Here is a 16,511-nt window from a genome sequence, read left to right as displayed (position 1 = left end):
AACACCACAACATAATATTACCTCACAGTTAAAAATGATTTGGGGAGTTCCCGTTGTGGCTCAGTGGTTAACGAATCCGACTAGGAACCATGAGGTTGCGGGTTTGATCCCTGACCTCACTCAGTGGGTTGAGGATCCGGCATTGCCGTGAGCTGTGGTGTAGGTTACAGACTCGGCTCGGATCCCAAGTTGCTGTGGCTATGGCATCAGCCGGCAGCTACAGCTCCCATTAGACCCCCAGTCTGGGAATCTCCATATGCCATGGGTGCAGCCCTAGAAAAGACCAAAAAAAAAAAAAAAAAAGATTTGGGCAGTTCCCATTTTGCTCAGCAGAAATGAATCTGACTAGTATCCATCCTCATGGATATGCAGGTTTGATCCCTGGCCTCGATCAGTGGGTTAAGGATCCAACATTGCCATGAGCTGCAGTATAGGTCCCAAACACAGCTCGGATCTGGTGTTGCTATGGCTGAGGCATAGGCAGCTGCTACAGCTCCGATTCAATCCCTAGCCTGGTTACCTCCATATGCCACATGCAAGTGCAGTCCTAAAAAAAGGACCAAAAATAATAATAATAATTTGGAAGACTATATAGTAGCTTGGAAAAAATTTTTTCAGTTGGAAATGGGAAAGTGTATATCATATTACTAAGGACCACAGTAGAATTATGGGAAATAAAAATGGTAATTGTAAAGGTAGAATGAAAAAATACCAAGTGCAAGATCTCTTTGATAACTAGTAATTTTCTACTTGAGTGGTAACCTTTCATTAACTATGGTTAAAAGCCAAACTTTAGCATGGGTCAGCTAAATTTGAGTCCTTGCTCTGCTATGGTACCATCTGACTTTAGATGACCTTCAGCAAAGTGGTTTTCCAACCTGTGATTCTTACTGATTCATCCTTAAACTAGGGATAAAATACACGTTGGGGCCGTTTTATGTTGGCTCAATAAGAGATCCTCAACATCCACCTGGTAAGTAAAAAGAGGTCTATGAAGGGTAGCTGTGGTGAGCCACAGTGGACCTCTGTGAACACCAAAAGGAATCCTGGAGTTCACTGTCACCTCAGCTCAGCATCATCCTTGGCCTTTGGTGAAAACTTGGCCTTTGGTTTGGTGAAAACTTTCTTTTCTTGGCTGGAACAATAGGATGCAGAGTTCTAGGACTACAGCCTAGAACACTGTGTTTAGACCTCCTTTGAGCCTAGGCCATGTGCAAGAGCCAAGTAATAAGGGAATTTCCTTAAGCCTCTGGGTTGTCTAGTCTTGTGGACTCAGGAAAGAGGTCATTCACACTGAGACTTGGGACTGAGGCTCAGATGCACAGCATGTATCGTTTGGAGTGTGCATCCTGTGGAAACCAAGCAGGGTAGTGGTGACGGGAGGAATCGATCAGGAACCAAGCGTGGTGATAGTGACTGGATAGGACTTTCGAGGCCCAGGGCTCCTTGCAACCTGCCCACATCTGTATCTTCAGGCCACATTTCTTTACTGAGTTGGGTCTTTTATACTTTACTGCCTCCTGGTCACTTGTACCTGAATGCCCCAGGGGCACCTTGCTCAGCCTTCTTACTTGCCTCCACACCAGCATTTTGCTTGTTATCTGTTTCATTGCATGGCACTACCGTTCATCACCTTTACCTCTACCTCTAGACCCTTAGAGACACCAGCTTCATTCTCTCTCATATTCTCCTCTGTGCCACTTGCTCTGGCCTCAATTCAGAGTCTTTTTATCGGCTGGATGGTTGTCCCAACCTTTCAGTTGTTATCTCTGCCTTCAATCATTTCTCCATGCATAGACCCAGTTTAGGGGCTCACATTTTCCTTAGAAAAAGGGCCAGATTCCTTAGCATGGAATGCAAAACTTTCTAAAAATTCACTGCCGCCCACAATCTCAACCAAGACACATTCTCCTGATCCTCCTCTGCCACTTATAGAGCTGACCACTTTTCCCTTTAGTACTCTGGTCTCATACTGATGTGTATCGTGGCCCCTCTGCCCCTTTTCACCTGATCACCGTTAGTCATTGTGGTCTCCCCAGCCCCTGCCTCCATCTGCACACCTCACAAATGACTGCATGAATGGACAGTGAGAATAAGAAGAAAAGTGAATGCTTATGTCATAATCCCTGTGTATTTTTTAGAAAAGTCATCTTGTTTCACTTCTGTCCCTTCTTAGAAATGATGTGGAGGGGGAGGGGAAAGATTTCTCGGCCAGTTGATTTTACTGTCACTTTCTTCTAGAAGAAGCTGTGAATAAGGTGAAAATTCAGGCCATGTCAGAAGTACAGAAAGCTGTTGCTGAGGCAGAGCAAAAAGCCTTTGAAGTAATTGCAACCGAGAGAGCTCGGATGGAGCAGACGATAGCGGATGTCAAACGGCAAGCTGCAGAGGATGCCTTTCTCGTCATAAATGAGCAAGAAGAGTCAACGGAGGTCAGAGCTCTGTTAGCCTGGGGCCTGGGGCCAGAGCAGTGGGGTGACCAAGCCCATTACTGTCTTCTCAAGTGCTGGGCAGTAAGACCCAAGAGGCCACTCTCAACCTAGAGGATTATAGTTTCTACTCAGTACCAGAGAGATTTGGTTTTCAGTTATTACATTATATTCTTATATGAATTGGTTTAAGTTTTTGAAAGTTCACCTTAAAGGCAGAGTTTGTGGAACTGCGTGACAGAGATGACCGCCACTCCCTAGGTGGGCTTACTATGGGCCGGGTATAGAGCTAAGTGTGTATGTGGGTCTTGTGATCCTCACAGTGATCCTGTGACGTGTAGTACTGTTGGATTCCAATTTTATAAATGAGGAAACTGTGGCTCAGGAAATTTAACCACTATAATCCTATTTGGCTAAAGCCAGAGCACAGGAGAAAGGAAATGCAGGGTCCTGTAGCATCCAGTCTGTTTACAAACAGAATGGGTCTTTCCTGGATTGAAGTTGACAGATCCAGCAGACCTGCCTAACTGCCCAGGGCCCAGGACTTGGTGACGCTTCTACACAGGACATTCGTTTACCATGATAAGGACAAAATTGAATGAACTGTAAAGAAAATGCATGTGATAAGACCATAGCAGTCCTTTCAAACATAATGAAATTCTTCTCTAAGTTTCATTTTAGTCACTTTCCAGCTTTAAGACAAACTTTTAGGTCCTGAAACAAGCTGTTTCTGTAAGTAGGTAAATCTCATCTACTGTTTGGGATATTCTCTTGATGTTATAAAGAACTGAGTGTTTTTTTGTCAGCTTTTAAACAACAGAAATTTTATTATCTAATCCTCTTTAAATGATCTCTCAGTATGGCAGTGTTAAGCATGGTGATGTGAAAATGAAAATGCCTAAATAGGAATAACCATCGTGACTCCAAAGTATGAAATTCTCTGGAATGCAATTTGCTTGAGGATCTATGAAGATCTTAAGAATTACTTCTATCTATGCCCTATTTTGGTCTTCCATTGTTGGTGTTGGCAAAGTTGAGGCAATCCCTAGAGTGTATTTCCTGAGAGGCCTCTTGTGTTAGAAGGAAATCTGTAGTCCTTTCCAATGCTCTTTGAATCTAAACTTGTGCATTGGGTATAGTGGAGGCAGGAGGTCCAGGTTCCAGGACTTGCATAGCTGCATGATCATTTTATAACCTCAGACAGGTCCCTGCCTGCTGGTCCTCAGTGTCCCATCTATACAATGCAAGAGGTGGACCAGGTGGCCTCAGGTCCTTTTCAGTACTTGTCGGTTGTTTTATTACATTATATTCTTATATGAATTGGTTTAAGTTTTTGAAAGTTCACCTTAAAGGCAGAGTTTGTGGAACTGCGTGACAGAGATGACCGCCACTCCCTAGGTGGGAGTGTTGATATTATTGGAGACAGGGTCTTTCTTCCCTGAGGATCAGGCCGTGCCTCACAATTGACTCTGCCATTCTGGAAGACTTACAAGGGAGGAGGTAGCTAGCTGATGAAGTCCTGACACCTAAGAAAAAAAGCCTTGAAGTTCCCACTGTGGCATAATGGGTTAAGGATCTGGTGTTGCTTCAGCTGTGGCGTAGGTTGCAGCTCCAGCTCAGATTTGATTCCATATGTTGCGGGGGTGGTGGAAAAGGAAAAAAGAAAGCCTTGCTTTCCTGGTAGCTTCTCCTAGCCAGTGCCATAAGGCTTTTCTCTTGTAAGTGGGTCATAGAGGCTGCAGGTGCAGAACACTCGTGTGTCCCTGGTGAAATCCTCACAGGAGCCTGCAGGGAGGAGAGTACCAAGGGGCAGGTGCAGGAGCTTTCCTTTAGGAAAGTGCACAGAATAATAAGAAAACTCCCAGACCTAGACCTCAGGGCCTTCGGTTCTGTGGTGTAGTGGGGGGCTTCTCTAAACAAGCCACAAGTATTCCCATGATCCCCAGCCCTCCTCTGATGAGATATATCACTGAAAGGAGGAGAATGGGCACAGAGGAAGTAGCACAGCTTTCCACACTCCTGTTCATCCACCCCAGTTCCCTAGCAGGTGACGTTTTTAAAGATCAGGTATTGCCAGTGAACACGATCAAGATATTTTTCCATTGAAAAGGGTAAGGAAGAAAACTTGGTCTAACAAGTGTGGTCTGGGAATAGAGAGCCGTGATGGGGGAGCTCTGGGATAGAAGTTGGTTTGGTTGCCAAGGATTGAAATATGAGTCAAAACAATGAGTTTGCGCCTTTGGCAGGACATGAGACTTCCACCCTGCTACACGCCCACCCACGGCCCATAGTGATGCTGTGTGTGTGTCTTCACGTACCCCCATCTCACTCTCCTATCGGCCTGGGATGGGTAGTTTTCCTGTTGTACAGATGAAGGAAACTCAGAAAGCAGATAGTAGAAGAGGCAGGATGAGTACAAGTATATGCAGCTCCAAAGCCTGCACTCTCCTCATACAGCCCTGCTTCCTCTTCTGTAGTGCAGGTGACAAGTTGTGACAAGCCTGCCCCCCAAGATCCAAGCAGCTAACTGATGCCTGTGTCTTACAGAACTGCTGGAACTGTGGCCGCAAAGCCAGTGAGACCTGCAGTGGCTGCAATATCGCACGATACTGCGGCTCTTTCTGCCAGCATAAGGACTGGGAGCGGCACCACCGCCTCTGTGGCCAGAACCTGCACGGCCAGAGTCCACACAGCCAGGGCCGGCCGCTGCTTCCTGGAGGGAGGGGCTCCTCAGCCCGGTCTGCCGACTGCAGTGTGCCAAGTCCAGCCCTGGACAAGACCTCGGCAACCACCTCGCGCTCCTCAACACCTGCCTCTGTCACGGCCATCGACACCAACGGACTCTGAGCCCCAGGTTCACGTACCCCTGATGGCCTCACAGCACAACAGAACACTGCATGGGAGGCTGGCTGTTTGAACCAGTGCAAGTAGCTGTTAGGCCATCATCAAGAAGTGAAGTGGAGGCAGGAAGACTTCAAGCCCAGCAAACACTGCTCCACAGCCTCTCCAGACACCTGCCCCAGTTTCCTGTCTGCGTTCTTGGGGGAATTCATGGGCATACAGGCAGCTGACTGGAGCTGCCCCTTCCATGGCTTCCTGGTTTATTCCTCTCCTGGCTGAAGCTGGCATGGCCAGCCACTTTTCAGTGAAGACCACCAGCTCCCCTCTCTGCCTCGTGAGGCACCAGACTGTCGAAAATGCCCAGCCAGGCTGGAAGCAGCTCATCCTATGCACTGTCCTGCAACAAAGGCCCGGAGGCTGATAGCAAGCTAGGGAGGAGGCCCCTCCTTCCCAGAGAGTGGTTCCTCTTGCCCCTGAACAGCTCCTTGAGCCCCATTTCTGCCCTCAGCAGGTGCCACTGATTGACTGGTCCCATGGGGACTTGGGCAGGCAAAAAGCAGCACTCAGGACTCCCTCCTCAACCCTGCTGTTCAGACTAATTCTCAGAAACCACTGTAAAAAAGTCACCGTTTCAGTAAAAGCACCCGTAATAAAAAAATAAAACTTCCACCAAGCATCACAGATCCTTTCGGACAAGATTTTCCAACTTGGTGGCTCTTTTAGTTTGGGACCCTTTTTTTCCTCTTATTTGATTTTGCTTATGCAGAAAATAGTTTTCAGCACATGGATTGGTCTGAGGGAGAATGCGACTCAATTGTGAACAGTCCATTCTCTCTGAGCATGTTGGCCAAACCAGTATCGTCAAATTATTGAGTGGATCATCTATTGGAAATGCAGAACCTTTTGTCACCGCTTGGCTCTTCGCAGTCATCTTGTACCATGTCATTTTATCTCAGACCATGCACATCCAGATCTCTGCGTGGATCTTCTTCCCATGGTCTCTCTTTGGCACCTCTGAAGCCACAGTTGACTCATAGAATGTGATGTGGTGTAGCTACATCTTGCCTAACCAGTGAAAGGCCTGGTCACGTCTGAGCAGCCCTCTTGGACCTGAAAGAATTCTTCAAACCTTGTCATTCTACGTCCTATGTCAGTTTATTACTGGGCATCAGTTTCCCTTCTTCTCTTTTGTTGCTACCTACCCTCTTTGAGCTAAGAAAAGTTCTGTGAAATGTGACAGCCATTTGAGAGAGCCTGACCAATTTTCCTTCCTGTCTTCAGGGAGTTTTCCAGCTGCTTACCTGGCTCTCCAAACATGACATCACCTGTACTCCCTTTAAAATGTTAGAAACTGCCACACACTTTCTTCCCTGCCATTCGAGTTCTATTGGGAACCCAAGGAGCCTGAACCTCCCCCCCTTTCCACCTCCAAGCTTCCTGCACACTCTTGCCCCAAGGAATCAATTGGGGTGAGTTGACTGGCCCACTCCTGCTGGCCCTTGAAAGCTCTCAGTAAGGTATCAGCATAGGTAGAACTGTCCTTTCGTATATCTAAAGTCCCTAATTTATCTTACCCAAGGATTTTCTGTCTTAAGCTCAGGGAGTTCCCGTTGTAGCTCGGGGGTAACAAACCCAACTAGGATCCATGAGGACGCGGGTTTGATCCCTGGCCTTGCTCAGTGGGTTACAGATCTGGTGATGCTGTTGAGCTGTGGTGTAGGTCACAGACACGGCATGAATCCCATGTTGCTGGGGCTGTGACGTAGGCCGGCAGCTACAGCTCTGAATCAACCCAGCCTGGGAACTTCCACGGGTGCGGCCCTAAAAAGACAAAAAGAAACTCAGTCCAAGACACCATTAAAATACCTGGATTTCCACTACATAAAGTAAGGTATCCCCAGAGAAAAAATGACAGATAATTACTTTATCGTGGAACTCCTTGAGCTGCAGCAGTTGTGGTGTTCTGACTAATAGGGATGAAATCAGTACCCCAGACAGGAGTTGCCTACATCTCCCTGAGATATTCCATGATGTTCCATGAGAGGAGGTCACGGAGCCCATAATCGGCAGCAAGAGAGTGTCTCCTGGTGTCCACTGGTTCTTCCTCAGCTCCCTTTTTCATCAGCAAGGAGGATGAACATCTGGGCATGTTCTTTACATCCTCAGTGGCTGCAGGACTATCCACTGTATCTCAGTTTTTTGTTTTTTGTTTTTTCTGGTTGGAATAAAGAGCCAAAACCAACTGAGTACTATTCATCAGGGCTCAATGTCAGTTTCTACAGCTAAAGTTTAGGTTTATCATGCAGGGCCTAGCTGACTTTTGTGGGCTCTGGTTCCAATGACAGCTTAATTTTCAGAATTTTTGTAACGCTGTTCTAAACTGCTTTACTTATATGCTACCCAGAGGCCAAGCTGAAAACTTAAGCAGTGTTCCACACTGCAATTCAGTTTTTAGGCCTTTTGCTGAATTAATTTAGGTTAGTTTCATACATAAGTTGTTAGGGCATCTGTCTCTAAGATTTTTTTTTTTTTTTGCTTGCACCCATGGCATGCAAACATTCCCAGGCCAGGGAATGAACCCACACCACAGCAGTGACAACACCAAGTCCTTAATCACTAGGCCACCAGGGGGCTCCCCAGACTTCCTATTTCAGTGTAAAGAAACCTTTTCTCCAGCTCCCTCTTTTCTGAAATTCTTTGGGAGGAGAAGGGACACTGACTTGGTGGGGTGAGGACACTAGAGGGGCAGACACGAGGCCAGGTTCCCCACTTGGTTTCCCGCGTCTGCTGGTACCACTTCAGCTACTAGGGTGAAGGTGCAGATTCAGGCTTCCTCCTTTCATCTAATTAGATTTAGATATTTTAACATCAGACTGCTTAGAGGACCAAACTCTTTATAGTTTGAGGGGACAAAAAAAAGACATAGTGGTGGTACTGAAGGCATTGTCAGAGTAGTCACAGGCTCTTCAGTGTTATCCGAGAAGCCAAAAGCAAATGAGACACGTGCCTGCCCCCTGTCAGAGCACATCTGGAGAATGAGGCCAGTGCTCGGCATCACCCGCTGACAAGTGATGGGACACCACTGCCCTCTGCCCAGTGAGGAATGGTTGCAGGAAACAGAGATGACCAGAAGTGGCCAACATGATCTTCTGGTTCTGAGGGAAGCTTGGGGGCTGGATCCTCATATCTTCAATTGCCCTTTGGGGCCCCACTGCCTGCACCATGCCTGACTCCACCCAGCATTAAGAACAGACCCAGGTTAATTCCACCTGCTCAGCAATAGGCAGCCCTCCTCCTGAGCTGTGAGCACTCCACTTGGAAGCATCCTTGCAGCTCCCAAGATGGGACTCAAGCAGATCTGCTCAGGCACAGTCATGGGACTCCAAGGTCACAGAGCAGGTGGATCTTGGACAGTGCTGAGTCATGTATGGCTCTCAGTGGATCTAAGTATGGAATCAAGACCCATCTCTCCAGCATGGGGCCATGTCTGGCATTGGCTGCAATGGGCCCTCTGCGGTGTGGATGACCTTTGCACATCTGGGCCAGGTGGACCACCAGGAGCTCCTCACTTTTTGGTGTCAACATGAGCATTTTCAGCTTCTAGATGGAAAATCTATACTTCACTTTGTACAGCCTTGTCCCAGAGTCGAATTGATCTGCAGTGCTGTCACCTGCTTGCAAAGAGTAGACTTGTTCTGGGTAGTTCTAGAAGATTTCTCAGCAAGTAGGTTTTGAAGGTCGTTCACCAACACAATGGCAATTGTGTGGTCATGAATTCTTCGGGATGAGATCATAAATAATGACCAGGTGGCTGTTTGTCCTGGAAATTATAGATGGGATTATGGATTGAGTAAATCATTTAAAATAGAACTCATCTTGGGAGCTTTCTTCAAAACTGGTTTCCAGGCTCCCAGGTCAATAGACCAAGCCAGCTTTCTTAGATTTTTTTTTTTTTTTAAGCTATTTACAGAGAACTGGGTGGTGGCATGTTTGAACCAAATGTAAGAAAAGCCAGAGGGACCTGGACTATTCCAGCATGGGCTAGCTGAACAGCTGTTGGGGAGGAGTCCTGCCTGGGGTGGGGCAGGGTACTGGGCGAGCTGTTGAACATAGTCCTTCCAACTCTGAGTGTCTGTAGTTCTTGTGAAACCAAAATGTTGACTACCTGCCTCTTTGCCCACGCGTATTGACATGCTCAATTCCAAAGACGATGGTGCAGGTGACCTCTTCCATCTTGAGCCAGGAGAAGGTTGAGGCCTGAGGGCAGACCTTGCATCTTCCCTTTGCCTCCACAGCCCCAGAGATGGCACTTCCCCTGCTACCCCATCTGGTCAGACCCACAACTGCCCAGTGTACATTCATTGATGCTTATACCAAATAGGGCATGTGTGGCTGGCAGCTGGCAGGGACAGCCCCGTCCCTGTGTTGGAGTTGGCAGAGAGAAGCAGCAATAAGCATTTAGGTGAATGGCTGAAAGTGCTGTTTGGCTAAGAGGCCTTCAGTCCACTTTCACAACTTTCCAAGTTCCTGATGAGGCTACAAAAGCTCCATAAAAGAAAACCAGTAATGTAAATAAATCAAAAACTAAGCTTCCAAGCGTGGTTTTTAAAGGGGGATGATGAATGTGAAACCACCCACAGGATGCGGTAGAGTCGGTTTTTCTGTGCTTTGTCATTTTACTCTGATAGGAACTTTTGTTACTTAACTCTGTGCATAACTTATTTAATGTACTGTATAAATGAACCAAAACTGTTAAATATGTATTTAGTTTGTTCTACTTAAAGTAGTCAATAAAAAGGCTATATTCCTTTTCTGACTCAAGCTGAAATGGGACTGTGAGGGAAGATGGTACATAATACTTTTGGTGTTTTGTTTTTATTACAGTTGATTTAGAGCGTTCTGCCAATTTCTGCTGTACAGTAAAGTGACCCGGTTATACATACATATACATTCTCTTTGTCACATTATCCTCCGTCCTGTTCCGTGCTATAGTGGATATAGTTCCCTATGCGATACAGCAGGATCCCGTTGCCCATGCACTCCAGATGTAACAGTCTTCATCTACCAACCCTGGACTCCCAATCCCTCCCGCTCCCTCCCACTCTCCCCCTGGCAAACACAAGTTTGTCCTCCATGTCCATGATCTGTTTCTGTTTTGTAGATCATTTGTGCCATATTTTAGACTCCACATATAAGTGATAGCATATGGTGTCTTTCTCTTTCTGACTGACTTCACTTGGTGTGAGAGTCTCTAGTTACATCCAAATTGCTACAGATGGTGTTATTTGTCCATTTTATGGCTGAGTAGTATTCCATTGTATATATGTACCACATCTTAATCCATTCACCTGTCAATGGGCATTTAGGTTGTTTCCATGTCTTGGCTATTGTGAATAGTGCTGCAATGAACAAATAAGTGCATGTATCTTTTTCAGTGAAAGTTTTGTCAGGATATATATCCAGGAGTGGGATTGCTGTATCACATGGTAGTTGTATATTTTAGTTACCTGAGAAACCTCAATACAGTTTTCCATGGTGGTTGTACCAATTTACATTCTCACCAACAGTGAAGAAGGGTTCCCTTTTTTCCACATCCTCACCAGCATTTGTTGTTTGTTGATTTGTTAATGGTAGCCACTCTAATTGGTGTGAGGTGGTATCTCTCGTAGTTTTGATTTGCATTTCTCTAATAATTAGTGATGTCGAGCATTTTTTCATGTGCCTGCTGGCGGCCATACATATACTTTTGTAAGATGTCCTGCCAGCAGGCTTCTGTATCTTTTCTGCCTTGTTCCTTGATCATCAGAGATGGGGAGCCTCCAGCGTTTCTTGCTATGGCTTAAGAGCACCCAGGAGAGACATTCCATTGTGTCTCAGTGGGTTAAGAACCCAGCATAGCCTCTGTGAGTGTGGTTCAATCCCTGGCCTCACTCAGTGGGTTAAGGATCTGGTGTTGCCGCAAGCTGGGGTGTAGGTTGCAGATGCAGCTTGGATCTGGCATTGCTGTAGCTATGGCATAGGCCTGCAGCTGCAGCTCTGATTTGACCCCTAGCCTGGGAACTTCCATATGCCACAGGCGAGGCCTTAAAAAGAAAAAGAAGAAAGGGGGGGGGGGGGAAGAGCACCCAGGGGAGTGAAAGCAGGAGGTCCTGCTAAGGAGGTGGTTCCAGCTACTGGACCTCTGGGAAGCCAACAGAGGGGCCTGCAGTCAAGTGCCAACAACAGCTTAACAGATGCTCCCAACTTCTTGTTAGCTCTTCACTGTTAAGTGATTTTTTAAATGAGGAAAGTACAATCATAGAAAGTTTGGAAAAATAGGGTGGTGGATCTGTAGGTACTTTTCTACAGATAACTCTGTATTTCCTTAAGCATTTTTAACATACCTAGACTTCATTCATGTCCTTTTTACACTGGTGTTAAATCATAAGTTTACTGTTGTCTGCACATGTATTTGTTTAATGGTTATGTGATTTAATCAAGGCTATGATTTTCCTGAACTTTTCACCTCCTGTTGGGCAGTTGCATTGCTTTCAAGTTTTCTCTAACATACTGAGGTGAACTTCCTTGGCATGATTTATTTCTTAGGGATAATTTTCCAAAGTGGGATTTCTAGAACTGAACTTTTATTGGGTCCTTGAAGCCTGTTTTCAGACTGCTTTCCCTGAAAACACAAACAAACAAACTGCTTTCCCTGAAAGCCCACCAGCTTGCTATGCCTCCAACAGGACCCAAGTAGTACTTTCCATGACTCTGCGGTGGTCTGGCCAGCTGCGACCTGACACAGTTTGCTGCGGGCACACCATGAGCACCTGTATGTACGTACAAGGTCTTGGGCTTTCAGTCTAGTTTCCTGCCCAGTGACCCAAGGCCTCAATTCCCAAGGCCCTGGCCCCAGCCTCACTCCTGTCTCTTGAATACCCAAATCTGGCCTCAGCCCTGGAACTGCTTCTGAGCAGCCTTGCCTAAGAGGTTTGTTGGCACCATCAGCTTCAAAGACCCCCAAAATGAAAAAAAGGGTTGGGGGGAGTTGGTTATCAGATCTCAGGGTAGGGAGAAAGATGGTCATGGCCTTGGCTCCAGGAGGCAAGGTGGGGGCTTAGCTGTATGATCTCTCTTGCAGATGATGCCAACTGCCAGTCTTTCTCAACAGCTGCCCAGGGCTGCAGGCCACCACCCAGAGCAATTACAGTATTTCAAACCCCGTGACTGTCAGTCTAGCACAAAAGCATACTTGGTAGACAAGTCAGCAATCCGTAGTCTGCCTTAACCCTGAAAAATGATCCCAGGGACTTAAGTGATACTATAGTAAAGTACTGTGTTAAATTTGCTGTACTGTACTTCCCTGCTGGCTCAGTGGGTTAAGGATCCTGTGTTGTCACTGTTGTGTCTCTGGTTACAGCTGTGGTGCAGGTTTGATCCCTGGCCTGGGAATTTCTGCATCAAAAAAAGGTTGTTTGTTTGTTTGTTTGTTTGTTTTGCTATAGAAATAGCAGACTGAAAATTTTTCCATTATCCTAAACACCTGGATGCAGGGTAAACTCTAATGAATAGACTTCTGCTGAGGTCATAGAGTAAGAAAGTATAGGCAACCCCCGAGGGCCAGGAAAAAAAGTAAGAGTAAGAGGAAACCATAGAGGTAGTTCAATGCAATAGGGGCAAAAGAAATTCCAGCTTAGAGTTTGAGGGATTAACTGCCCCTACAGGGGAATGTGGCACTAGGCTTTGAGCCTATGCAAAATGGAGAAACAAAACCAGAACCTCTTTTGGAGTTCCCAAGGTGGATCAGTGGTTAACGAATCCAACTAGGAACCATGAAGTTGCAGGTTCGATCCCTGGCCTCGCTCAGTGAGTTAAGGATCTGGCATTGGTGTGAGCTGTGGTGTAGGTCGCAGACGCGGCTCAGATCCTGCATTGCTGCAGCTCTGGTGTAGGCTGGCAGCTACAGCTCAGATTAGACCCCTAGCCTGGGACCCTCCATATGCTGAGGGTGTAGCCCTAGAAAAGACAAAAAAAAAAAAAAGAAAAAGAAAAAAAAAAACAGAACCTCTCTGTGAAGCCAAGTCACTGACTTTGGCCTCATTGAAAAGGCAAGCAAAGAAAATAGACCTATCTGCAAAGGGAAGTGAGCAGAGAACATTTCTATCTGGCCCTGCTACAAAAAAGAGAAAAGCTGACCAGAGACTCATGTCTGCTCTCTCCTGGGGCTGAGATTCAGATTCTCATTACTCCAGAGGTCAAACTGGGCTGAGAAATTAAAATGATTATTTACAGGCTTGAATCTCCAGGTATCTGGCAGAAGCAAAAATGCAAATACTCTAGAAAAAAATTTTTATTTCTTTCTTTTGTCTTTTTAGGGCCATACCTGTAGCATATAGAGGTTCTCAGGCTAGAGGATGAATCAGAGCCATAGCTGCTGGCCTATAGCACCACCAGATGCAAACCACATCTGTGACCCATGACGCGCAGCTTTTGGCAACACTGAATCTTTTTTTTTTTTTTTTTGTCTTTTTGCTATTTCTTTGGGCCGCTCCCGCGGCATATGGAGGTTCCCAGGCTAGGGGTCCAATCAGAGATGCAGCCACTGGCCTACGCCAAGGCCACAGCAACGCGGGATCCGAGCCGCGTCTGCGACCTACACCACAGCTCACGGCAACGCTGGACCGTTAACCCACTAAGCAAGGGCAGGGGCCGAACCCGCAACCTCATGGTTCCTAGTCGGATTCGTTAACCACTGCGCCACGATGGGAACTCCGCAACACTGAATCTTTTAACCCACTGAGGGAGGCCAGGGATCGAACCCACATCTTCATGGATACTAGTTAGGTTCTTTACCCACTAAGCCACATCGGGAACTCCGAAAAAAATATTTTAAAATCATGTTACATATCAACCACATATAAATTGTCCAAGAAAATGAGGCACTCTGAGCAGCAGCAGGAATAATAAAAATTTGATTGAGTTCTCACCAACTTGGGTTTGACCTACAGCCGTCCAGGAGAAGGAGGCTGCCCAGCAGTGTCCTGACCTCCCAGCAGGGGCAATAATACTTCAGTACATCCGTGGTCAGGCCACCTGTTCACACATGTGGTATCGAAGGTCACTGCGTCACTGCTCTTTAATCTGCTGTTTCTAATCAGAATAAACTGGAACAAGTAGCAAAGGAATTGTTGGGAGTAGCACAAATCTGGAAGGAAATCTTGGTTGCTCCTATTATGAATCCCTATGTAAAGCATTGCATTAAAGTGAAAAGCCTATATGACATGATAGCAAAAGAGAGGTTTTCTCCCCTCACAGCCAACCTGATCAATTTGCTTGCTGAAAATGGTCGCTTGAGCAATAACCCTGGAGTCATTTCTGCTTTTTCTACCATGATGTCTGTCCACACTGGAGAAGTACCTTGCAGTTATCACTACATCTCCTTTCGATGAAGCCACTCTTACTGGATTAAAAACAGTCCTGAAGAGCTTCCTAAGTAAAGGGCAAGTACTGGAAGTTAAGATTGATCCGCCAATCGTGAGTAGAATGATTGTCCATATTGGAGAGAAATATGTCTGTGAAAACCAAGATTCAGAAGCAGAGCCATGAGGGAGATTTGCTGAAAGTGTTGATTTTCTCTCAGTGAAAATTCTTAAACTTGGAGCAACAATAAAATACTTCCTGGTGTTCTCTTGTGGTCCAACAGGTTAAGGATCCGTCATTGTCACTGCAGCAGCTTGGGTTGCTGCTGTGTCACAGATCCAAACCCTGGCCTGGGAACTTCCACATGCTACAGTTGCAGCCAATAAGTAAGTAAATAAATAAAACCCCTGGAATTTCAGATACTGTTATTATCAGGCACAGAATATAAAATAACTCTGAAACCTCTAAAGATGGTGCTTAAAAAAATGAGCAAAACCTGAGAGACTAGGCAGATTTGAAAATAGAATCCTGGAAATTGCAATTATTGAAATACTGCACTACTGTTTGATATATGTATTACTGTATGATTCCTTGTCGTAGAGACACAGGGAGATGGAAAATAGGAAATAGTTGTTCCATTTGGAAGGTATGTTTCAAAGGAAGAGACCGTTCAAATTTTACCAAGGATGCAGTCAAGAAACCTACTGACTTCTGTTTCTCAATATAAAGGGAAATAACTGGCCTGAGATGATAAGGGTCTCAGAAAACATTCACCGACCTAAATTCATCCTTCCCATCTGTGCTTGTTTCTGATGCTGGGATTTCAAGGTAGTGAATTGGGTTTATCCCCTTCACTTCTTCCCTCCCAGGAGGGCTGGGGAAACAGCAACAAACCACCCCCAAGTCCCAGGGCAGCTTCATTGCCTGGTGCTGGGCACCCTCTTGTGGACAGAATCAGATTTGCTACCTCTTGCCTCCATTCACAAACCAGATTCCTATCCTGGGTGCATACCCAAGCAACTTTTTTGGCCCCACATGGGGCATGCAGAAGTTCCCCAGGCAGGGATCGAACCTACGCCACAAGTTGTGACAACAAGGAATCCTTAACCACTAAGGCACCAGAGAGTTCCACTCCAGCAACTTTTGCCTTCCCTTTTGCACCAACTTTTTCTGAGGCTGCCCGTCTGCCCCCATTGAGTTCCAGAAATAATCGGGACTCAGCATCCCCACCACCTACCTTCCAAGGGCTTAGCTCTGAAAAGTCCACACCTGATCCATCTTCCGTCTCATGCTGTGCTTCCATGGCTCTTTCTTACTGTCCCACCTCCCATCCTGCAGCCCCAGGGCTTGCCCTTGCTCCCTCCTTTGTTATAGCTGCCACTGTCCTCCAGACCTGGGCTGGTTTCCTTTACCAGAGGATGCCACAGATCTGCCTCATCAATGTATTTTTGACAGCAGATAGCTGTTGGTGCCAGCTGTAGATCCAGCCGTGTGACTCAGAGCAAAGCACTTGCTTGCTAAGCTGCTGGTTCTTTGTGTGTAAATCAGGGGTGCTGTGGTCCCCACACCATTGGTGGTCCCTACACCACTGGGTTGTTGTAAGATGAAATATGGTCATATGGGAGTCACCCCTAGCACAGAGCCTAGCACCTAGAAGCCCCTGTACACAGAGGCTGCCATCACAACTCTGCCAATATGTAATGTCTTTGAGGATTCACCTTTGTCCCAGCATATCCCTCCTGGAGTCTGGTGTCTGGATTAGGGGGGTTGTTTTTGTTTTGGGGTTTTTTTTTTTGCTTTGTTTTGTTTTGTTTTGTTTTGGCCATACTCAAGGATATGGAA

The 16,511-nt window shown here is 46.3% G+C and overlaps 1 protein-coding gene and 1 pseudogene across 2 annotated transcripts in view; both read left to right on the top strand.

The window, feature by feature from the left end:
* CBFA2T2 (CBFA2/RUNX1 partner transcriptional co-repressor 2) overlaps positions 1-6,921 on the top strand; it is a 159,556-nt gene extending 152,635 nt beyond the window's left edge. Inside the window, exons 10-11 of one of the 2 annotated variants that reach the window (XM_047771301.1) lie at positions 2,245-2,432; positions 4,977-6,921. In XM_047771301.1, coding sequence (XP_047627257.1) covers positions 2,245-2,432; positions 4,977-5,276 — 488 coding nt within the window. In that variant the 3' untranslated portion in view covers positions 5,277-6,921. Of the gene's footprint in view, positions 1-2,241; positions 2,433-4,976 lie in introns of both variants that reach the window. The other variant, XM_047771300.1, reaches the window with a different exon arrangement.
* Positions 6,922-8,753: 1,832 nt separating this feature from the next.
* On the top strand, positions 8,754-15,064 carry LOC125121865 (ATP synthase subunit O, mitochondrial-like; annotated as a pseudogene).
* The last annotated feature ends 1,447 nt before the right edge of the window (positions 15,065-16,511 follow it).

This window comes from Phacochoerus africanus, chromosome 3, assembly GCF_016906955.1.
Source record: "Phacochoerus africanus isolate WHEZ1 chromosome 3, ROS_Pafr_v1, whole genome shotgun sequence".
Classification (NCBI taxonomy): Eukaryota; Metazoa; Chordata; class Mammalia; order Artiodactyla; family Suidae; genus Phacochoerus; species Phacochoerus africanus.
This window is presented reverse-complemented; position numbering and strand designations above follow the sequence as displayed.